This window comes from Anastrepha ludens, chromosome 2, assembly GCF_028408465.1.
Source record: "Anastrepha ludens isolate Willacy chromosome 2, idAnaLude1.1, whole genome shotgun sequence".
NCBI lineage: Eukaryota > Metazoa > Arthropoda > Insecta > Diptera > Tephritidae > Anastrepha > Anastrepha ludens.
The window spans coordinates 109,937,003-109,960,988 of record NC_071498.1 but is presented as its reverse complement, the minus strand read 5'-3'; the positions used below and the strand labels follow the sequence as shown (position 1 = coordinate 109,960,988).

The window sequence follows — 23,986 nt, the reverse complement described above, 5'->3', positions numbered from 1 at the left end:
TGCACAATTATCCATGGTGGTCACAACAGCTTGAATAACTTTGGGAATAAATGATTAATAACAATAAAATAAGATACGATGGTGCAATGAAGTTATTTGCATTTTTGTCATAAAGTAGTCACTTTCAAATTTTTCGAAATGTGATACGCAATCAGCTGAGAGGTCCCCTATCCCATTTCAATGATTTTCACTCAAGATTTCTTATTATTTTTATTGAATTCACACTCTTTTTCGATATTTTCTGATTATAATCCGCACTGTAGAACCAGTTCGTCTAAAGTTTAAACGCCCAATTTTTCTGGCTTAAACTAAATTTAAAAAGTTCACTAAAAAACAGCTAATATTCTCTTCTTCTTCATTAACTGCTTAAGCGATTTGGGCAGAGTTTTACAAAGGGCTCTTCAGGCCGTTTCTTTCTCGTGCTAATCGATGCTAGTTGGCCACATCAAGTAAAGCCAACTACTTCTCCATTTAATCTTTCCAATACAGATAAGGCCTTCCTCTTTCTCTGCTATCGCCAGCTGGTACCGCATCGAAAACTTTTAGAACATGAGCGTTTGTATTTATTCGGTCGACATAACCTAGTCAACGGAGCCGCTGGCGCTTTATTTGCTGCACTATGTCTAAGTCGTCATTAAGCTCGTACAGCCCATTTTTTCTATCGCCTAGATACTCGCCGTCGGCAACAGGCAAATGCCATAAAATCTTCCGCATAATCTTTCTCTCAAACACTCCAAGGGACGCCTCATCGGTGCCTTAATTTTGTTCGTCAAGAGATTCCTTTACAACTCAATTGTCTACCTAGTCCAAGTAAACTAGCCCTGCCTAGTGAATAGTATAACAACATGTTGTTCGTAAATCCAGAATAAACCATATATGAATCTTGAAACATTTTATACGTTTCGGTAAAGGATTAATTAGGCGTATCACTGAGATCAATCTCAGCTACATATTTGTTTGAAACTCATGTTCCTACCGCAGTACAAAAACTGCATAAGAATATATGAGACAGACAAAGATTATGTACGTATATCCAAATATCATACTTATTTCCCATTCACAGTATCAAAAAAACTATAAATTAGAAAAAAGTTGGGTTTTTATTTTTCTTTTTAATAGAGCGTGTATATTAATGATTGGTAAACCACCGAATATATGAATATATTTCTGCCATGAAAAAGCTCTTCAAAAACCAATTCATCTGCCATTCAGGGGCGGCATAAGACTGTAGGTGCCTACATTTGTGAAAAAACATCAAAACGCACACCACAAATAGGAGGATGAGCTCCGCCAAACTTCCGAAAAGGATGTATTTATATATGTATGTATATATTATTGTTGTGTTGATCCTTTGTTAGGTGGGTGTTTTATTGTTATCCTTAAAATGGTTAAATCTACAGTTCTATTTCGGCTATAAATGTCGAAAGATTTTTCTGACAGGTTCTTCATTCCAGAAATAAAAAACTCTCTAAGCTACACTAAGCTAAGCGGCCGCCGTAGCCGAATGGGTTGGTGCGTGACTACCATTCGGAATTCACAGAGAGAACGTCGATTCGAATCTCGGTGAAACACCAAAATTGAGAAAAACATTTTTCTAATAGCGGTCGCCCCTCGGCAGGCAATGGCAAACCTCCGAATGTATTTCTGCCATGAAAAAGCTCCTCATAAAAATATCTGCCGTTCGGAGTCGGCTTAAAACAGTAGGTCCCTCCATTTGTGCCAAACACCCAAAAAGGGTGTACGCGCCAATTATATATATATACTATATAAGCTACACTCGAAGCTAAGTAGGCATATGTGCATACATTTTAGTGTATATATGTATGTTAAATAAAAACTAAATTGGTAGCACGTGGAGACATTACACACATTTATAAATATATGCTGACAATTTAAGCTTAATATATAGTGCAGAGATCGGAGATTGGGTACATTTAATCAAAAGCAACAACAATTTTACAATTTTATCAGCAAGTAAAAATTTTGTTTATATCTTTATTACATTCTCCTTAAACCCCGATAACACGCTTTCATTATTTTTAAATCACTTGTTATATGTACATATATTTATTTTGTATGCGTGTAAATAGTTTTACAAGTGAGTGAATTTTTTTCTTACAAGATCACCATCAATTTTCACATTAGTCAACTCCATTCTATCGGCTCTTGAATATTCCTCGTATCTAATATTTTCTTGTTTTTATTAGATCACTCCCACGTAACACACTCAAAAATAACGGTTTTAACAATAGCACAATACGAGTACCAAGGCACAAGCGTTAACCAAAATGGTCTGTCGGCGTCTGCGTTTCTTTGTAGAATGAGGGTCGAGTCAAGTGCGGTTAAAAGCAATTCGCCTTCCCAGAAATAACACCAGTGTGCCAATTCATCAATGTTGTACCTTTGTATGTATGTATGTATGTATGTATGTATGTATGTACGTAGAGAGTGATTGTCGTAATTCTCTTTCCTTTTCCCTTAATATAAAAAGAAAAAACAAAAACCATAACATTTACAACTGTTATACGCAGTACAAGTACATGTAAGAAACATCTGTAGCTCCACTGGCTCAACAGCAAGCAATCGGGGTTGTCATTCGGATGATCTGATAAGTTGTTTTAAATGAATAAATAAATAAATATTAATTAATGCAACTAAATGCAATTTTAGGTGCATACATAGGTACAATTTTAACTAATACAATAATAGGATTATATTACTACTGTTTTAATGGAAATTTCAAGCATAGTAAATTTTTATTACTCACATTATTGACTTACACTTGTAACAGTTCTTGCCTATACAATGTACTATATTAAGAAATAATAGAAATGTGAAATTGTATGGCTTCAATTGCAATTTTGCATTTAACACACTGCTTTTGCCCCACGTCAGTGCGCCTGCCGAACGGTCCGATAGCTCCATATCAATAACAGATGTTTAACCACTTTGAATGTTTATGATAGGGTCCGGGCTCGAAAACCCCTGCAGACATGAAACTCCAAATTATACATTTTTTTTTTCTAAAAGCGGCCACCCCTTGGCAAGCCATGGCAATCCTCGGAGTGCATTTCTGCTATGAAAAAGCTCTTCATAAAAAACCATCTACCGTCCGTAGGCGGCACACAATAATAGAACAAAAATAATATAATTTTATTTGGAAAAGAGACTGGGCGAAATGTCAGACGTTCTAAAGAGCAAGGGCTCCCAGCGCGGCTCACAAAAAAAAAAACAGTCAATCACGGTGTTCGGCAACATATGATTTGGGGATGCTTCTCTTGGCATGGAGTTGGACCTATTCTCCTCATAACCAATAAAATGGACAAATTTATTTACATGGATATACTTCAAGAAGGGCTGCTACCAGTTTCTGATAATGGCCCAAAACACTCCTCAATGTTGGTACGTGAATGGTTTTTACCAAATAATTTAAAGTTATGTATTGGCCAAGCCAGTCACCCGACCTAAGCCCCATTGAAAACCTTTGGGGAGATTGAATGAAGTGAATAGGGAAGAAAACATTCGAAAATAAAACGGATTTATGACAAAATAATTAAGATCTATGGTACTCCACTCCAACAGAACCCTGCCTAGAAAGTAATTTGCCCCCTCAATGGGAGGATCTTGTGACTTAATAATTAAGCCAATAATTTAAGCCTCAAGATTTGAATACCGTTTAAGTCTTTCAATAAGATTTGAATACAGTTTATTTAAAGTAAAAGACACAATTCATTTGTTAGCAACAAATTGAGATAATCGTACAATTGTATATAAACAAAAGATTTCTATTTTGATGTTATAAAAAATTATTTAATAAAATTAATAATAGTAGAAAGTATTGGATAACACACACACATACTTAAAATTGATTTGAAATAAAGCACATAAAATGGGCGCTCATCCATCATCTAACTTCTGCCATGTAATTACGAAGTCTATTCATTGAAATCACCTAATTTGGAATTTTCAAATTGCGAATCATCGCCGAAAAAAATCACTTGCACCAAGTCAGCATTGTAATCGTAATCGCTGGAATCGATCTGAATCTCGTCATCGGCTTCACCGTCCTCACCGGCTTGTGTAGTTGCCACCTCAACAGTGGTCACTTTGGCGGTTACTGGAGCTGGAACTGGCGGCTGAGGTGGCATTATCATTGTTGCATCGCTCATATCATCGAATTCATTGTTAACTTCAACCAACATGGAAGCCGGTACACTTTGTCGCATAAATGTTGTCAGTGCTAAAGATGTGGTAGATGCAGATGAAGAAGATTCGGAAGTTTTCGCTGACGGCTGATTCGGAATTTCACCAGTGGCCGGTTGTGTATTTGATATTGTTGGTACTGGCATTTGGGTGGCAACTGTGTTGCTAGTATTACTGTTACTACTTGTCGACGCCGGCGCGGCCGAATTATCACTCCCACTGCTTACATTTGCAGCCTTATTTTCAGTTTCATTGACGTTGTCGTTGCCGTTGTTATTGGCGTTGCTGTCAGATTTACTGCCGATTACAGTAGGGCTTGCAGTCGATGTTACAGGCGTCCCAGTCGTGGTGTTAGTACCATTATTGACGCTGGTAGATTCAGTCATTGCAGGCAGATTAACATTCGGGTTAAATGGCGTGTCGAGATCTTCTAAACCCTCGGGCACTTTTAATTTTGCAAGCTCTTCACGTAAATGACGATATTGGCGGCGTAAAACCATCGAATTAAATGATATGGTACGACTATTCCGTTCACTGTATTGCGGTTTGCTTAGCTCTTCTATCCAATTTTCAATTTGCGAACATATTTCATTGCGTTTAAGCCAAAAATGGGTATGAATAACCTGTAACAAGTAAAATATGTGAGTGACAGGTTGGATATGCCATATTCAGATTAAAAATTATACTGTACTTACATCTCTAAAACAAGGGCTTGGATTGCGTATTTGCTCCAGCATTGCCCATCGTACGCAAGCTTGGTAAATGTTGCTATTGTATTCACGGGATGAATGTGTGCCACTGGGTGTGCCGCGACTCCGTTCAAACCCAGGCTCGTTAAAATATGGTTCTGGCACTAAAATTAAAGACTGAATGGATACCAAAACTTGCAGGAAGCTGGAGGTCTGCGCATTCCATTTTTCTTCGGGCCGGCCATGCCAGGTGTTCAGCACAGATAAGCAGACCTTGCCGTCGTTATATAAATTAGGATTGAAGCGCACTGAATGCCGGCCCGTTGTTTCCAAATTTATCATCATCGGCAGATTTGGATAATCGGGCGGGAAGAAAACATCAAATTCAAAGCATCCATTCGCATATGGAGTGTCTGCAGGTCCAGTAATCAGCACCTTGGAAATTAATGGGAAGGTTTGTGCATTGTGATTTAAAATTTTCAATTTCTTTGTATAAAATTGTTTATTTTTTATGTGTAATTTCTGGTACTCACTTTCATAATATCCAGTCTATCGGTATCACAGCGTACAAAGACGGAACTACTATATGACAATGGCAAGCTTGTGGAGAGCGTCACCGCCTCCTGAGCCAAACGCTTCACCCGTGATGGATGATAACGATCACCTGCCATGCGCACCATCTTTTCAAAATGATGTGAAATGACAAAACGGAAGCCATTATTTTCTGCTTCCACAATCATTTCCGCAGTATCGAACTGGAGTTTTTTCATCACCTCCAGGTAACGTTGCTCTACTGATTTATTTTGAGGCATGCGTTCAATGTTCGCAGTGCTACTTCCGCCGGATTCTCGGTCCAAACGCTGCTGATTAGCCAATGCATCTGCATTAGTTGTCTTCTGCACCAGCACCGTTGTTTCTTGAATATCGGGTATAAGCAATGCGAGTCCTTCATCATCGCCATCATCAATGCTGACGGTCACCTGTTGAGTTTGCCCCTTTATATTGGACTTTTTATTAACCCTGTATATGAGGTAAATTTAAATAACTACATATATGTTTGAGAAAGAAAGCTAAAGAAATAATTACTTCAAGCGTTTTGCGTACGTATCAACGCATGTTTTCATATTTAAAAGCAACTCGGCAATCGCAGGCGAACTTTCACCATTATTTGCCGACGGCTGCAGCAGTGAAACTAATTCTGGAGAAAGTGATAATGCCCTTAGCAACTGCAGAATTGCGCGATATAAAGGAATGTGTCTGGTTATATCCAATACGGAGTCATTTCGCAGGTAGGAACTTAATGCCGGAATGAGACACGACTGTTGCAATAGAACCAGAAATAAGGCGGGCAATTCACCAGATACTTCGCTTATTTCATGATATGCCATGATTTCGTCCGATTGTAGAGCAGCGGGGATTTTATCACCGGGATTAATGTAACTGGAGAGCACCTAGCAGGGAGAGAAAGTCATGGTATTGGCATAAATTTAGTGGTGATCTTAAATGAATATGTATTACTACGTACTTGCAATAGAACTGTTACATGCTCTTCCTCGCTCTTTTGCCGCAATAACGCTTGCTCCACATTCCATGACTGTGCCGTCGAACCTGTACCAAAACCAGTGCCTTTAGCCCAATACATATGCCCCTTATCATCAGATGTCCCTAAGGAGTCATCGACATTATTACTTGTTGTCGTTTTAATACCGCTGGTGGCAGACTGTGAAAATAGATTAATGATGCAAAAGTCAAATAAATTGCAGTTCCACTCATCTCAACTCACCTCAGTTTGTGGGCTGGTAATTTGATAATGTTGCGATTGATGCGTAAACACACCCAAACAGTTCAAAACTAAATGCATAGCACCCACTTCAATGACCATTCGTCTCAGTAGCATACCGTCATCCGTTGTGAGTGGTGAGTTGTCTAGCAGTTGGCGGAATACCTCAAAAGGTAACGTTGGAAGTGATGATGCAACGGACAAACTATAGATATCGTCTAAAAAAAAAGATCAACGCATAAAATGTGTTATAGTCCATATTTTATAGTCAATTCTGTATATACATCAAACTTACTTCCTTCGCCGTCACCTGTAACACCTAGTACCAGACGTAACAGACATTGCGCACGTACTTTATCGCGCAACAGTACATCCGAATATGGTGGCAAACGCAAGAACAGCCCAAAAGCTGCGAGAGAGTGCTGCGGAACACTAGTAATCGCAGTATGCTTAGTAGTTGGTTCGGTTATTGGATCTTCCAGGTCTTCGTATATTTCATCGTTGGGCTCCAATTTCACCCATTCAGTCATTGGTGGGCTCTTCTCTTTCTCCGGCAATGTGGTAGGGGTTTTGCGACCAGTACTGTCGGGATAAACTGTGGGCAAATACTGCGCGAGTAGTGACAAACCGCCACGGCTAGAAAAGCGTTGTAAGGGAGATGGAAGCGGCTCCATATCACCAGCGTTAATCACAAATTCCTCGTTTTCTTCGGCGGTCTTGGAGGGTATCTAAAATCAAAAAATTTTTAGTCAATGCGCATATGTAAGTGTAACCTAAAAGTAATTGCAATATACAACATACTATGTTCAGAGTAATGCACGGTGTTGATAACGAATGACCCTTGCTGTGTAAAGTTGCAAGGATTTGTGCAATGGTTGTATCGTTTGTAAACTGAACTTCCGGACAATCTGGATGAATGAGTTGAGAGAAGCATAAAATGGAACTATTTGCTGGCGATAAAAAGTCCTCCACGGTGAAGTATTCTACAATTTTTCGAAATATATGTACTTCAAAATCAATACATGGGTAAATCTATTTTAAATCATACTTGGGATAATTGGAAAAAATTCTTTCTGTTCCTTGTTAGCCGCCACTTGATTTTTCACATCTTTAATACGTTTATCCTTCGCTGTGACTCCAGCTGCAACGCTCAAGAACTCCATGCCATTCTCTAAGCCATTAAAGTTCAATGAAATGCCACCGTATACATCATTGTTTGGCTTTTCGCTATCATGCTTACCACTTAATTCGCTATTTTTGGTTTTTGAAACGCTCCTGGTTCTCTTGCTGACGTCCTCCCCTGTTCGCGTGTCTATTAGCATAGCGGAATATTTAATAGTGTGCACTACAGCATGCATATAAATAAATGAAGTGATGTGATGAAGACGAAAACGAAAACGCAACAAAATGATAAAACCCCAAAATGGTATGAAACGCAAAATGGCTTTGAGTGAGTAAGAAATGTGTGATGTAGTGAAATATTTCTTTCTAAAACTGGATGTTTGCTTGAATTATGCAACACACGTTTCAATTTGTCTTTTTTTTCATGGGGCCCTTGGAACATGTTCGTTCCAGACTTTGTAACGTTTTGGTAGCTGCTTATCGAAATCCCAGTTAGGTCAATTTGCCTATCGGAAGTGATCATCGATGTTGTTGTTGTTTTTGTTGTTGTTGTAGCAGCATAAACATTTCCCATACATATACGGAGAATGCTGCTGAAGTGACAGTCCTTGGCCGAATACAAATCCGGTCGTTCCGATTACGTAGAACGTACTGTCATGGGAACGATCATCGATGTCATCTATCGGTAGATCAAAGACACGTGCTGTTTCGACGGTGTCAAACCAAAAAAAGGCGTGTGGGGAAGTTGATTTCATGCGGGGTTCATTCACAAGCGGTGCATATGTCATGTAAAATTACGTTCACATATGCATTAATTACGAATAAATCCAGGAAATTAATCTACCCGTTCACATATTGCACATTACCTGCAAATCAATGCAAGTCAGTGCTGTTGTGAAAGGTTTTTGTTTAATTATTATTAACGATATGAGGAAAAGACAAGGAGAAGGAATGACTAATTGCGCATTTGGCTAATAATAAACAGTTGGAGAAAATCCGTAAACGACGTTTACTGAGCTTTCAAAAAATGATGGCAGCAATACGCATTCGAAATTCGATACTACATTTTATACCTGTACCTGGTAGTGGACACATATTTATGGACACGCGTAAAAATAATGATCTATTACACAGAAAAGGTTCTCTCCTACGGCTGTAAAACATGGGTCCTTAAAGTTCATGGCGTGAGCTGACTGATGCGATTTGAAAGAAAAATTCTCCAACAAATATTCGGCCCTACAACGATTAGAAGACGGTACATACCGTATACGGTATAACCACGAGGTCAGTGTTTTAATCACAGGACGAAATGTAACTAGGTTTATAAAGTCGCAAAGAGTACGGTGGTATGGACACGTTCTAAGAATGAGCAGCGAAAGAATGGCCTAAACAGTTTTTAAAGCAAATCCTAAAGGAGCAAGAAGGAGAGGGCGGCCAAGGCGACGATGATTGTAAGACGTAGAACACGTTATACGAAAGATGATAATCTCACAACATAGAGCGAAAGCGGGCTGTCGAGAACAATGGAGGCGTATGATAGAACAAAGGCGATGGTCGATCCCGGACTGTAATGTCAATATGATGATGAAGAGATGTTATGATATCGAAATTCAAGAAAATTTTTAGAATATGTATTACTAGTAAACAAGGCGACTTGGAGAGATAACTCAGCACAAAAAACGTATATTGGTACACAGACAACTCGAAAAAGTTACTTTCGAAGTCTCTTAAGAAACTATATTACTCCCAGACCCGACACAACAGAGCAAACGAGCAAAAAAACTGAAAACGCCTTCTTAATGCCACACAACGTGGTAAACCTAAGCAATTCAAATTTTCAAATTCTTAAAACCATGTTCCCAGGACGGGAACCACTCGTTGTTTGATATCCCACCAAGAACTGTCAGTACAGCAGCATTCTCCAAACATTTATGGAGAATATGTATGTTGTTACAAAAACAACAACAACCACGTGTAGACATCATGCGAAAAAATGTTTACCGGCGTGGCCAATATCAGACCGTTAACCGATGGACCGGCGTAGCAGGGGTTGTGAATCGGTTTGTTACGGGGTTACATGGGTTTCGTGGGTTCAAAAAATCGATTTTTTTGGCTTATTAATTTCTACAACATCTCAAAAATATTATCCTCAATTTTGAAGTCGATCCGAATAATAGTTTCGGAGATACAGCCTTCGGAATGTGTGCGCTCCAAGCCACTTTTATTGTTACTCAAAACTTTAAAAGCGTTTTTCTCGGAACCGTGTTTTCAAAGACGGTTGTCAAATGTTCTCGAAAACTACTCAATCGATCTTGATGAAATTTTACACACGTGTTCGAGATACAACTTACTCGTGCTTGAATGAGGGATTTTTTTTTTCAATTACAACTATTTAAAAAAAAAAAAAAAAATGTCAAGCAAATTTGACCGAAATTGTAATTTTTTTGGAAAAATGTCTGCCAAAATTTCAATTTAATTTTTTTTTCTTTCCTTCGTTCAAGCACGAGTTTATGGTCTTAACTAAAACACTTATTTTTGTTTTTTCATTTTTAATGATCCCGTCAGGAGTTATGCTGACAACGCGGGCGCACCTTTTTTTCGAGGGGTCACCGGAAATGACGTCACAATGAAGGAGTTTTAAGTTTTCTTTTTTGAAAATTTCAGAAATTATTCTTTAAATATGTATCTATAAGACAGAAGAAAGTTTGAATTAAATAAATAATTTTTTACATAGAAAAATAAATATTGAAGATAGGCGTTTTTTCACCCGACGAAATCCATGTAACCCCTTAAGGAAAAAGCTAAGAATGTGTTAGTGATATTACGAAAAAATTTAACACAGCCTTCGATCAGTTACTTCGTTGCCATCTGAACAAGGACTGATTGGATGGGTGTGTGAATACGTGTGAAATGAGCGAGCAAAATTCGGTTGCTAAGTACTCGGTGAGGTGGCAGCTGAAGTTGCTCACACAATTTTGTTTTTCACTACAGCTAATGGCCAAAACAATGTAGACATTGACTGCTTTCCGCAGCTCGCTAAGTGAAAATTGTGGATGTGAAAACAACAACAATTTAGTGATATTCAAGCGACTTTGTTTTTAGCCAGTTCGCTCACGAGCGACATGCTTAGGCCAGTGCTTCCAAGTATAGGTAGAGATATTAATTATTATATTTTGCACAATTTTAGGCGGAATGATTTGAAAAACAACGGTATTATATAACAGTTCGTTAAAACAAAAATAATCTAGTGCTGCCAAATTATATGCAATGTGGCGCCTAAGGAAAATCTTTCTTTTCATTCACCACTTGCTTAGGTGATTGATAAATCGAAAGCAGCTATCGCGATATTTATTGCTTTCAATAATAGCCAGTCTAAGCAGTCATCCCATAAATTACGCCTCTTCTGTAAGAAATTCATTCAATGTGATGTTCCCCTCCTTATGATCACAAGGAGAGCATACACACTTGGGCTCACACATTCAAGTCACCTCATCTTTTTACAAAATTCTCAATATTTGTCATGCAACATTTTTTTCGTATATTTTTTTTAAATTTTAGTTCATTGTACAAGGAGCGCAAAATTAATCACCCTATCGGAAGATTTATAATTTTTGCAAATGTACGTACGTCAATCATATTTGGCACTTGTTAAATATACATCTGCAGTGTGCAACCAGACAAACAACGGAGCGCGTAGACGTCGAAATAAAGATTTCCATCACTCAAAAGCATTTCTTTTATATTTAGTAAAAAAAAAGTTATTCAAAAACAAAATTATGATGATTAGTTTTGCGCTACCTTGTACAATAAAGTTCCAAGATTTGTACTAAATTTACAAAAATTTAACAAATTTCAAAAAATTTTCATCAATTTTTTTCACTTTCTAATCAGAACTTAAAAAACAATTCAGCGTAAGCATTTTCATACCTTATTCAATTTTAGTATTGTATAATAAAGAGAAAGTTTGAAGTTGCTCAAAAATCGGGTTTTTTACAATTTTTTTGCATTCTTCTATATAAAGCACATGTTGAAATTCGAAAAAAATTTCGATTTATTGACATCGATGTTCAAAAAACTATGTATATCTTTAAAGAATTTACGAAAAAAATTTCGCATGAAAAATAACGTAAAGTAAAAAGTTGAAATGCCTTAATCATGTGAGCACAGTGCCATCTTGAACTTTCTTAGAAAAGTTAGTCTAAGCGAGGTGTAATGGGAGCAATAGAAATAAGATGTTGTTGTTGCATTTCACTGCGTTTAAATGCTTAAAAATGGTGTATTATTATTATTGTTATTATTCGGCCGCCGTAGCCAAATGGGTTGGTGCGTGACTAACATTCGGAATTTAGAAAGAACGTAGGTTCGAATCTCGGTGAAAGACCAAAATAAAGAAAAAGTTTTTTCTAATAACGGTTGCTGCTCGGCTGGCAATGGCGAACCTCCAAGTGTATTTCTGCCATGAAAAAGCTCCTCATAAAAAAAATATCTGCTGTTCGGAGTCGGCTTAAAACTGTAGGTTCCTCTATTTGTGGAGCAACATCAAGACGAACGCCACAAATAGGAGCAGGAGCTCGGCCAAACACCCAAAAAGGGTGTACGCGCCAATTATATATCTATATATGCATATACATATATATTGTTGTAATCACATAAAAATGTGTTTCTGTCAATATTTACACCCCACACATTTCTTACAAATACCTTATCGATTGTTCATTAATGAATGGGTCGTATTCATTTTTCCACTTACCAGTAACACAATTCTGTAGTATCTCTTGACATTTTGTGTTCGCACTCACGCTAAAGAGGAAATGGTGCGCGTTAATACGCTTAGATGGATGATGATTCACCAATGACATGGATACACTACTATTCGAAGCAGTATTGGCTGTCGCAGCTGACAAGGTGTCGCGTTTTTGCAATGGTTGCTTACTCCGTACCGATACCAGAATTCGTTCATTCTCCAACAACAATTGTAAAACGATTTGTCTCGTAAAACCAGAGATAGTAGTCTTGCCATTCATTGGACCCTGTATTGGTTGTCGAATGACGGAAATCAGCAAAGTGGTCAATGTGTCCTGATTTTTAGGATGGCAAGCACTAACGCGTGTGAAGAAGTTTATGGTGGAACGTTCCATACGTATGAACGCTTGTTGCATGGGTTCCTCACCAGCATACTCCATGGGACGATAATTGCACAGTAACTCCAGCAACGGTTTCCAAAAGATAGCGCCCTGCTGCGTACCCAACCAATCCCGCATGTGGCCCTCTGCACAACATTCCGAAAAGAAATCCAAAACTTTCGGAACATGCGCACAGCTTAGTAGTGGCACAATAACATCACTCATGGCCAATGTATTGTCATCAACACATTCTGCTTTGTCAGCATCGGTTAAGCATGCGCTTGATGGGCCCGTTACTTGTATTGATGTTGTGTGCTGTCCAACCGCTGCTGAAGCAGAAGCGGAAGTCGATGGCGAAACTGCATGAATTGTGGTGGCCGTTGCAGAGGTGCTCGCCGTTGCTTGTGGGGCGGAACGTTTCACCTCGGGCAACAAAGCACTACAGTAGACATACAGAGCATATGCCAATAATTTTGGCAGACCTGAGTCAACCAGTTGATAAACAGCAGATGGTGATTGGCACGCCAATGCTAATGTTGCCAAATACGCAGGTCGTTGCAACAGTGTCGTTAAGTTGGCTGCAGCCACGCTAGCAAACCAGGCACTACCGCTTTGGCCCTTATTATCATCGGTTAATCCACCGCCAATACCTGTTTCACTTGCAGGCACTTGCGCCGCTCCTGCAGAATTGACACTTGCAGAGCTTCTGCCCATTTCATGGGTTTGTTGCACTTTCACGTTGACTCGAGTGAGCAGTTGATTGAAGAGTTCCGGTTTAATACAACACAGTGAACACAGCAAAGAGTCGAAGGCTACTTTTAGCGGCTCTTCGTTTTCCAGCGTGTCAATCCAGTGCATACAGGCATCAAAAATGTCGTTGGTAATTAGATCTTGTAAATTCGACACATGATTTTCCGTGTACACCGACCACAAAATCGATGCCACGCACTTAACAAAACCACTTTGTGGATTATTGCAACGCACTGTGCGATTACTGAAGTTCTGGCGCAACTTCACGATCCACTCAAGCAATACTTGAATCTTATCCACCGTATACCCGTCCTTGGTTGTTGCCAACTCGTAAAGTAAATTGCAAATACTTTCATTTGAAAGCTTATACGCTAGGGATTTAAAATGAAATTAAATTATGTTTATTTACAAAAAATGGAAATAGCAAACCAATACTCACTCTGCGGGGTTGTGCCCCAGAGCAAAATCCGAATTATGGATAGGCACAAGTTGCGATTGTAAGCACCTAGTTTTAGTAAAACAGTATGCAGATTTTGTAAAGCAGCGTTTGGTATCATTGGCATAATATTCATTAGGGAGCAACAGGCTTCCAAAAAACCTGGGTAGGCGGCTGAAGCCCCTACCACATCTGCCGCTAATTTTTCATCATAGATAATGGATGGCGCCTTGAAACAACGTGCTAGTATACGCATCCAACCAACACTTGTCTTCGCAAATGTGTCGTCCTCATCACTGCTTTGTTCAGAACCAAACGCACCACTGCTAGCAGAATTAAACGGACCACTAGCACCAGTACCATACGCGCCAACTCCAGCACTGCTACTTCCACTCGCACCATTACCCAACGAATTTGAATTAAATGCAAAGATTGTGTTACCCAATATGGCTATTTGTGATAGACCAATGTTGGCGCTATCTTTCGGTCTAGAACAAAAAAGAACAATTATTTATTATCGGAACATTAATTAATCTGGAATGTTAAAATATGAAATTAAATCTTTCTATAACGCACCTATACAAACGCAGTACAACACTTGTGGCTATTTCCGGATTAGCCAGCTTCAGACGTATGCAAGTCATGCCCGTTGTGGTCAGCGGTGGACCCACTGGAATCGGACCCAAGCCGTAATCCCGTGAGATCTCCAAAGCAACAGCAAAAGGACACGATGCCAGTGTAGGGGCATGTGGTTGCAATTGTACTTCCTTCAACAGTATGGCCGTTGGCAGAGTAATTGTCAAGTCGACGTGCGATTCATTTGGATAAAACATATAACTCCAAGCAGGTGTGCGAGGGCGCCTATGTGAAGCTACAGGATTCATAATCAAAATATCGGCTGAATGTGCCGTATCATGCTCGGCAGATATGGTACAAAATGGTGCAAAGTTGATGAGGCCATCTTGAAAATGACGCTGACCCTGCGCAGAACTGGTCGACGAAGATGACTTTTTGCCATTGCCATTTAAACATGCATGTGAATGCAACTTCAATTTAGTATTTTTCGTCATGTGCTGCATAATTAGCGAAATCTAAAACAAAAAAATTGAGAAATATATGATTCAGAATTTCTACATGGTAAATATAATATATTCGAAGCGCACTTACCAATCCCGGTTGCATATTTATAAGAATTTTATTCAATCGCACCAAATTTTGGCAAATTATTTTTATCCCACCCATCTGAGTGAAAATTTGCACAGCTACAGAAACTTCTAGCACCTTGGAAATATACCATAAAAATGGCTCAGATAACTGCAAACGGGGCAGCGAATTCCGCTGAATGGTGCCTTTGAAATAAATAAAAACACAAATATAGCCGCTTTTTGATTGCACAATGCTGCTATGCACTTACTTGCTTCCAAATATTGGCAAATTGGTGCAACAATAAGGCGCGCATTCGAAGCTTTGTCGTATAGGGTAATAAGTAAGTTGAAAACGGCATCCGCAGTAGTTTGTGGCTCATCCAGCAAAAAATTCGAGGATGAAGCCATCACTGTGAAAGACGAACTCGAGCAATGTGACAGTGAGCCCAATAAACGTTTCATTGTGGGAAAATGACGCAATACTAAATTACAAAAAATTTTTAAATTATTACAGCGAAGCAAAGCATGTTTTCTAATCATTCGTACCGGTATCAGCTATGCAAGGAGTCTTCGGACGATGTCCTTCTATATTTAATTGCTCAGCCTTGGTTTCATCTGTTTGGCTTTCATTGGATAGTTCCTCCTCCTCTGGAATAGGCACCTCCTAAGCAAGAATTCATTTGAATCAATTATTACAAATCAGTCCCTTTTTTTACACAAACTTACACTTGGCTGCCGTGGCAGTTCAGTCTCCGCCAATGCTGATGAAAGCTTCAACAAACTGATAATCAGAGAATTATCGGAAATTGTGGTATTCTGCCGCGAATTCTCTAAACCAAGCACATTGACAAACAGATTGCTAAAGGTAGTACTCGCATTATGAGAATCGGATGAACGTTGACATTGTAGTTTATCGCCATTAGATATGTTATTATACACCAAAAACGCTTCAATTAGAAAATGAAATTATCAGCCAATAAGTAAAAATACTCGGACAAATAAAATTGCATATAGTCGGCGCATATTTTTTTATGTAAAGGTGCCATCTTGCGTTTAATTTCACGTAAAACCTTACATAAAAAAATTAAATACTACATTTAAAACTGCAAAAAATTTTTCTTATTTTTTACGGAAATTTGATCCTAATTCTATTCTTTTAAGAGCTGTAGTACCGTCGGTAATCCAAATATTTGTAGCAGAGAATGTTGGCCATAGTTGTTGTCCGATTAATATTGTAATTTGTAAAGTAGAGTTAAAAAAGGCCGAGTTCAACATTATCTGAAGGTTTTAAAGAATCGCAATACCTTTTTAAGTAAACATTATTCTAAATTTAAGCAAGTTTCTCTCATTAGTTGTATATTAGATTGAAGATTTGTGCGGGTTAGACATGTCCAAGCACTCAGTCAGGAAGACCATTGTACTACACCCGGATATATTACAGTGGAAGGAATAGAGAGGCAGAACAGCTACAGTATGGAAGGTAAACTGTAAAATTTAGTTTGAAGTCACTCGTCTGCGAATCTTGCGGATTCATTGATGAATCTTAAGAGGTCCGGAGGAGTAAAAACTTTACGTTTCCACGGCAGTCGGTTCTACGTTACCGAAACGACCCCAGCAGCACTCCCCGTATGTAAGTATGGGAAATGTTTATGCTGCTACAACAACAACAACAACAACAACAACAGTATAAACTTTACCCATACTCAGAAAATAGCATTCCAATTGCCTAAGTCTGATTGTAGAAAACGCCGGCCAGCTACAGAGAAAATGCTCTGCAGTGTCCTCATTCTCACGGGTCATTCATATCGGGTCGTCAATGATTTCCATGGTTGCCATATGCTGACTACAGGCGTTTTGCCTTGTGATTCAGATCCTTTGTATTAAGTTTTAGGAGAAAGGTCACTAGTTTCCTGTATGGTACTTTCACAAAGCAATTGGCTGCTCTGCAGGAGCCCAACTCAGATGAACGTATTCTATGAGTGTTGCCCGTAGCGGTCATGGATGGTCAGACAGACATTTTAGACATATCTGTATATGCCAATATCTATCTCTATATCCAAAAATATACGCCAGATTTAAAGACGAAAAACCGTCAAAACTTACAAACACTTTCTATTATATTCAGCGCCACATTTAAATCTGGCTTTTCAGTAGGCATTAAGAGTAGATCCCGCACCAATTGACTTTGAGCATCGATTGGCCCTTGCTGATTGGCAATTGCACCTCCTGGCTGCACCAACTGCAATATTACATGCAATAAAGTGTCTTTTAATTTTCGTCTATTTGAAGCCACCGCCGGACTATTGCTTTCGCTCTTTTTATGCAACCACATCAGCAATTCGTGTAAATGTTTGCAAATTGTTGGGCCAGCCTGTAAAGTATAAACCAATTAATTTCAATATAAGTGAGACAGATATGGGTGTAAGCTTACACATCGATTCGTAATAATCGAAGAACTCATGCCATAACCAGAAAAGAAACGAAGAAGCATTTTCTCAAAATTCTCATCGTTAACGATCACCTCATTAATACGTGTCGAATCGGTATCATCATCACCCAGAGCTTGGGAATTGCACGCTAAAAATAAACACTGAAATCCGAGGCACCAAGTGCGAAGCTTAATGTCATTGTGCCAAGCCAGTGCGAGTAGAAGACCTTGCACGGCATGAGCGCCAAAAGGTATCTTTGGTATGTCGGTCTGTGTAATGCCGGCATTATAAGGCTTATCGGACAATTCACCATTCAAAGTCAACCACATTTGTAATACTTGCTCCAGATGCACCCAAGTATCCTACACAAATATTTGATTAAATGTATATTAAATTCTCACAAATTCAAACATTTTGTAGTTCAACTACTCACCTGTAAGTGTAAGTGCGCGAAAATACAATCAAAGACATTTTTAAACATTTTATATGTATTTTGTCCACAATTATACTCCGGACTTGACCAAATATCGGTAATGTATTCAGGCCAAACTGTCGCTTCTGGTGGGGTGGTAATAAATTCATTCGCTAATATCTGTGGAAGCGATGCGTACATATCCAAAGATGAAACCATCGTCAATCGACGTAGCTGAATTTCCACATTAATATCAAGACCAATGTCCAGCCGTGCATCCATTGCACTAGATATTGATTTACAAAAATAGTTGAATGTGTTCTTATTAATGGCGTTGCTATCCTTCTTGGTCACCGTCTTTGAACGTTCGATAATATCAATGTCGTTTAATATATCATCGAATTCGGTGTCCTCGCATTCAATTAAAGAAGGCAGATACGAATATTTCGTACCTAGTCAATAAATTTAGATTAAAACTTCACATATTATGAATACTATATCGAGTCAAATACATACCATCAGCATATATTATGTCGGTGCCAGCTGATTGTAGCTGTGAAGTCATGGCCTGTGACATATAATGTGCTGAAAATGTTGTATAATACATATTAAAAACAGTAGTATTTGAAATCAAAAAGCTTACAATAATCCGAAAATAAAGCCTTTGTCTCTTGTATACCCTCCATGGGTCGTACACCTTCCGTATTAACCGGCACAGTGTCATTATCTTTGAAGTGTTTATCGGCATCAAGTAGGTCCTATAGCAAAAAAGAACAAAATTAATAATTAAATTATTAATTAAATATTAAATTAAATTAAATAATAATGAATTTAAAATTAGTTAATTTATTTGGCAGTCTATTTGCCTTTTTCCTTTGCCTATATTCAAAGTATACGGAACGGAATTTGTATTCGGACAAGGACTGCCATTTCCGCAGCAGCCATCGAAAATTGGAAATGTTTTTTGATGCTACAATAACAACAAAATATTATTAACGATTTAGTATGGCGGATTAATAGATAAGTCGCTTATTATTGGCAAAAGACTTTAAAAATTTAATTAGTTTTCTATATGTATTTGGCATTTGTAGCAGCCTGTTTGTTCACATATTGTACGGTACTTGTGAATTTGATTCGTACTCTCGGCATAAATAAAAATATCTAATACAAGGCGGCCGCCGTAGCCGAATGCGTTGGTGCATGAGTACCGTTCGGATTTGAATCTCCGTGCCTGAAACACCAATTGATAGAAAAAGTGTTTTCTAATAGCTGTCACGCGTGTTTCGAAATTAAAAAAAGGGAGTGATTGACACGACAAATAAATTTACAAATTATTTTATTTTACCTGTAGTAAACAGGTAATCGCATGCACGGCCCAAGGCTGCTGTTGGTCATTCCACACAGCTAGACGAATAAGTTGCTCCAACTGCACTGTTGTAATTATTTTCGATAGTTGAACGGCAGGCCGACATGCAGACACCAGACGCGCTATGACCTATAAGAGCAAGGCAGGAAATTTATTAATCGACGTGTATAGCACGTAGTGTACGGTTTTGATGGCACTGCTGCGTACGTACCTTACATGTTAGGAGGAATTGATCCATGTTGCATGTAAAATCCATTTCCAATAATAATGCGATTAGCCCACGAATTACAATCAATATGTTATTTAGACGTATTGTCTTTAGGCCTTTGTCGAAGTTGTTTTCAGGTTCTTGATTGCTTTCTTTGGTTGCTTTTGGTGTTATATTCGTCTTGCTGGTTTTACTAGGTTTCGGTTTGCCTGTCATTTCCATGAAAATACCTGGATGCTGTAATGTGTTAGACAAAACGGGATTTAACATATTTTTTGTTGACTAAAAAAGTGTTCAATAAAATAAACTGCACCTCATTTTGAATCATAAAGATCTTTTTGCCCCAATCTGTATAAGGCTGAACACTATATTTGTTTTGCTGTACTATGCGTTTCTTGAAGCAACGCAGCTGTTTGCCCGATGTATTTGTTGTTTGTGTGCGCGTTTTGGTAAAATCAGTTTCACAGCTCATGAAATCCCAGCGGCTCGAAGCTAAGACCAAAATACCATTATAGAACAAAATGTTTATTAGAGCGCGGAAATAATCGATACTTACACTTATCTTTACGGTCATTGCTGTCATCCAAGCACACTGATAAAAATAGCAACAGCCAAGTTATTAGCTGCAGATCTGATTTAGACCATAAACCACCAGAACCGGCACCTCCACTGCCATCAGAGTCATCCATTTGCGATGCCGCCATCTGACTTTCCTGATAGCGAGGTGAAATTGGCGCCAATAGTTTGGCTAAAGTTTTCAATACTGCATCAATAACAATTGAACGACAAGTCCCCATTGCAATACTACGTCTACCCAAATAAGTGAGTAAGAAGAAAATGCTGTAAACAAGGAAATAAAAATGTTAAAAAAATAAATTTCATAGTACAATCGCGCTATTACCGATCTTGTGGAAATATTTTGCTGTTCTGTGATGAAAACAAATTGCAGAAGATGTCCGCTAAGAAATCACCCCACCAACTTTGGAAGCAGCACATGCGCACCAACAACGAGCAAGTCGCTAATTGGATATGGGCATCACCGTAAACCACCAATGAATTAAAGAGCATATTCGCCACATCCATTGTAAACAGCTGATGAACAGGTAAAATGTTCTTCAAATAGACAAAATACATACAATTTTTAAATATATGTCAAAATAAAAACAATTTAATAGGTAATTAAACTTTAATAGGTTTAACAGGCAGCACCACGCTAGAATTTTGAAAATATTATTATGTTTTCTTTATTTAGACAGGAAGCCCGATCTACGTCGTTTTGGCAAATACTCCGAAGAAAATGCGCTATCCAATTTGCACGCACGATCGAATCGCCGCAGCCTACCGAACCGAAGCAGTAGTATACATAGTTCAAATAATTAATAAAAAACAACTAAGTAGTATATATCCGAAAATAGAACATTAAAATAAAGTGGTTTGATTATTACACTTCATTTTTACAAGAGTGGGATTTATAGACACATATGATTGAGCTTCTAGGGTTAAAAACAATACTCAGTTTGTAAGAAGGTGGCACAAAATTAATCATCGAAAGATTTATAATTTTTGCAAATGGTGTCGTACGTCAAACTTATTCGGCACTTGTGAACTAGACAGTTGCAGTATACAAACATATAATACATACATATACAATGGAGCGCATAAAGATCAAAATAAAGATTTCCCTAACTCAAAACAATTCTTTCTTATTTAGTAAAAGTTAGTCAAATAAAAAATTGAATGATTAATTTTGCGCCACTTAGTACTATAATGGAGAAAATATTCTAAATTTCGCATCTGCGTCACGGAGCTGCTCATGAGTGCACGCAAAACTTTACGGACGGCCCTTTGTGGTCTATGTGAGATCTGTTCAGATCAGCCAGATATACCTAAGCTAACCTACACTTCGCTTGAAAAGCCGTTTTATTATGTTAACTCTTCGTTATTATTAACAATTTACTACAAAATTTACTATATTTTTTGGTCACAAATCTTGCCAATTGGTCAAAAGTGTGCAATCTCTACAAATATGTATTCAAAAGAGAAAAACCAATACATAACATCGCTCTTACACACAGCGGTTAAGTAGAAACTTCAAATTTAAAATCTAATTCAGTCACCGGACATCCTGTACTTACCAAACGGCATATTACATAGATTAAACATATTCTAACTGTTTCAGATTTTATACTTCACAAGAAATCTATTCACCCTTCAAACGGATTTAAAAAAGGCGGTTTCGAAGAATGGCTCTACCGCTGCCACTTCAACTTCAAATATGTATTAAAAAAACACAGAAAATCTACTTTTTTCCATACTCCCAAAATAAGTCGTAAAAATAAGAATTTTGTATTAATTTTTATTACCTTTATGCCATATTCTATGGAGAAATGCAACAAAATCTCCACTAAGCTTTGGCCCAGGACTCGCAATTTGTCTCGTGACGCCAACTGCAACACATTTTTTAAACTCGCATTCGCCAACAAACTAGCGGGAGTGTGATGTACTGGTTGTAGTGAATTCTCCAAGCGGCCAATGACATTACGTATAATATTTATTTGATGTTGTAATAAAATGCATTCCTTAAATTCATAAGAAAATGTATATCAACGAAGCTCTCAAATATTGTGTAAAATATTTAAAACTCACCTCATAAATAGTGACAACTTTACTGTTATCCACCGCATTCGCTTCTTCTTCACGTTGTTTGTGTATAAACGCCTGCATATGCGCAACATTTGACATCTCGCAATTTAGAATTGGTGTTAGCAACTCAATTAGCTTGCAACTGGCTAAGCTGTAGCGGCAGTGCACATCCTCATACAGCGATGTGAGCGCCTTAATCTGGGTTTGTATATTTTGCGGTGGTTGCTTCATGAAACGTAGCAATGAATCGCCGTAAGCGTCGTGCTCCAACGCCACAGCGTGACCATAAAAAGAACCAATTGGAATTTTACATTTCGTAGCTGACATGCCGATGCGTCCTATTATGGTAATTTTCATATAGCGACAAATTGGTGGTGGTTGGAGATCGCTCAAGACTAAAGTTTTTGTGCTGATATCAGATGCAACTACTAGGCGTACACTATCGGCTTCCTCATCAAAACACCAAATGTCTATATGAAGCGAAGCCAGCTCATCGCACGCAGGTATAACCAAATCGGTGAGCAAAATGGGAGAAGCAAAGTCCAAAACCACAAAACGACGAGCACCTGAATGCATACGATCAATCACCACCATTTGTTTTGGAGGAGGTGCTAACAATTTATGCCAAGCAAATAAATTTGGTGTGCTAGCATTAGAATTGTCGCTGCCAGTGACAGGAGCCGCAGCAGCAGTTGTGGTTTCAGATTTGTCGTTTTGCTGCGCCTGTGGTTGCTTTTGAGGTAGCTGTTGTTGAGCAACAGACGATGACTGTGACTGTGACTGTGACTGTGACTGCGACTGCGACTGCGATGGTTGTGTGTTGAGTTGATCTTGTTCCTGATGATTTAGTTGTTCTTGTTGTTTTTGTTGTTGTTCCAGTTGAAATTTTTCTTCTTGCTGTGCAGCTTCGTAAATAATTTGTTTTGCCATAGTTATAGCTTTTGTACTGGCTTCGTTAATTTTTGAATCAGAATTCGCTTGAAGATTTGAGTGCGCAGTACCGTTATTTGTATTACTGCTATTGTTGTTGGCAGACGACGTTTGCAAACTCTCGTCACAATACTCGATATACTGACAAATGGCTTTAAATTTCGGCAAAAACGGCATACACTTGAACTTTATTTTGTCATCAATCATTGTGACGTTTGTTGGATTGAATTCTAAAGATTCTACATATGCGGAGAGAAAAAAGTTAAATAATTATAACAACGAAAAATGTGTACTAAAAATTAGAGTCTACTCAGCCTGCCTACTTGGAGATATTTTAGATTTGATAACAACTTTTTATCAAACTAAAAACAATCTAATTAAAAAATTTCGAAAATTTTCTCAATAACGACTTTAGGTAGTTTCGGCCGCCATTGCGGAATAGGTTGGTGCATGACTACCATTCCGAAGTGCATAGATTCGACATCGATTGATAAACAAAGTTTTTTCTAATAGCGGTCACTCCTCGGCAGGTTATGGCAATCCTCCGGGGGTATTTCTGCCATGAAAAGCTCCACATAAAAATGCATCTGCCTTGAAAGAGGGCATCAAGACGCACACAACAAATAGGAGGAAGAGTTCGGCCAAACAGCAAAAACGGGTGTAGACGCCAATGATATAGTATGTATATCCAGCATCTATCTGAATTTTCAATGTAAAAAAATTTTTGTTTGCACTATTATTTAAATGGCG

The 23,986-nt window shown here is 38.3% G+C and overlaps 2 protein-coding genes across 2 annotated transcripts in view; both read right to left on the bottom strand.

The window, feature by feature from the left end:
* The window catches only part of LOC128855077 (solute carrier family 23 member 2), a 36,494-nt gene extending 34,161 nt beyond the window's left edge, over nt 1–2,333 (bottom strand). Inside the window, exon 1 of the mRNA XM_054089680.1 lies at nt 2,120–2,333. Coding sequence (XP_053945655.1) covers nt 2,120–2,155 — 36 coding nt within the window. The 5' untranslated portion in view covers nt 2,156–2,333. The remainder of the gene's footprint in view (nt 1–2,119) is intronic.
* A 1,356-nt stretch (nt 2,334–3,689) lies between these two features.
* LOC128855076 (baculoviral IAP repeat-containing protein 6) overlaps nt 3,690–23,986 on the bottom strand; it is a 28,140-nt gene continuing 7,843 nt past the window's right edge. Inside the window, exons 14-41 of the mRNA XM_054089679.1 lie at nt 22,310–23,475; nt 22,027–22,242; nt 20,565–20,776; nt 20,220–20,503; nt 19,977–20,155; nt 19,667–19,900; nt 19,435–19,584; nt 18,733–18,847; nt 18,606–18,674; nt 18,111–18,541; nt 17,680–18,039; nt 17,352–17,619; nt 15,975–16,195; nt 15,795–15,912; nt 15,518–15,730; nt 15,271–15,452; nt 14,680–15,194; nt 14,107–14,591; nt 12,545–14,038; nt 7,721–8,017; nt 7,474–7,655; nt 6,968–7,400; nt 6,676–6,890; nt 6,418–6,612; nt 5,979–6,343; nt 5,426–5,912; nt 4,899–5,327; nt 3,690–4,826 (exon numbers count right to left, since the gene is read on the bottom strand). Coding sequence (XP_053945654.1) covers nt 3,936–4,826; nt 4,899–5,327; nt 5,426–5,912; nt 5,979–6,343; nt 6,418–6,612; nt 6,676–6,890; nt 6,968–7,400; nt 7,474–7,655; nt 7,721–8,017; nt 12,545–14,038; nt 14,107–14,591; nt 14,680–15,194; nt 15,271–15,452; nt 15,518–15,730; nt 15,795–15,912; nt 15,975–16,195; nt 17,352–17,619; nt 17,680–18,039; nt 18,111–18,541; nt 18,606–18,674; nt 18,733–18,847; nt 19,435–19,584; nt 19,667–19,900; nt 19,977–20,155; nt 20,220–20,503; nt 20,565–20,776; nt 22,027–22,242; nt 22,310–23,475 — 10,406 coding nt within the window. The 3' untranslated portion in view covers nt 3,690–3,935. The remainder of the gene's footprint in view (nt 4,827–4,898; nt 5,328–5,425; nt 5,913–5,978; nt 6,344–6,417; nt 6,613–6,675; nt 6,891–6,967; nt 7,401–7,473; nt 7,656–7,720; nt 8,018–12,544; nt 14,039–14,106; nt 14,592–14,679; nt 15,195–15,270; nt 15,453–15,517; nt 15,731–15,794; nt 15,913–15,974; nt 16,196–17,351; nt 17,620–17,679; nt 18,040–18,110; nt 18,542–18,605; nt 18,675–18,732; nt 18,848–19,434; nt 19,585–19,666; nt 19,901–19,976; nt 20,156–20,219; nt 20,504–20,564; nt 20,777–22,026; nt 22,243–22,309; nt 23,476–23,986) is intronic.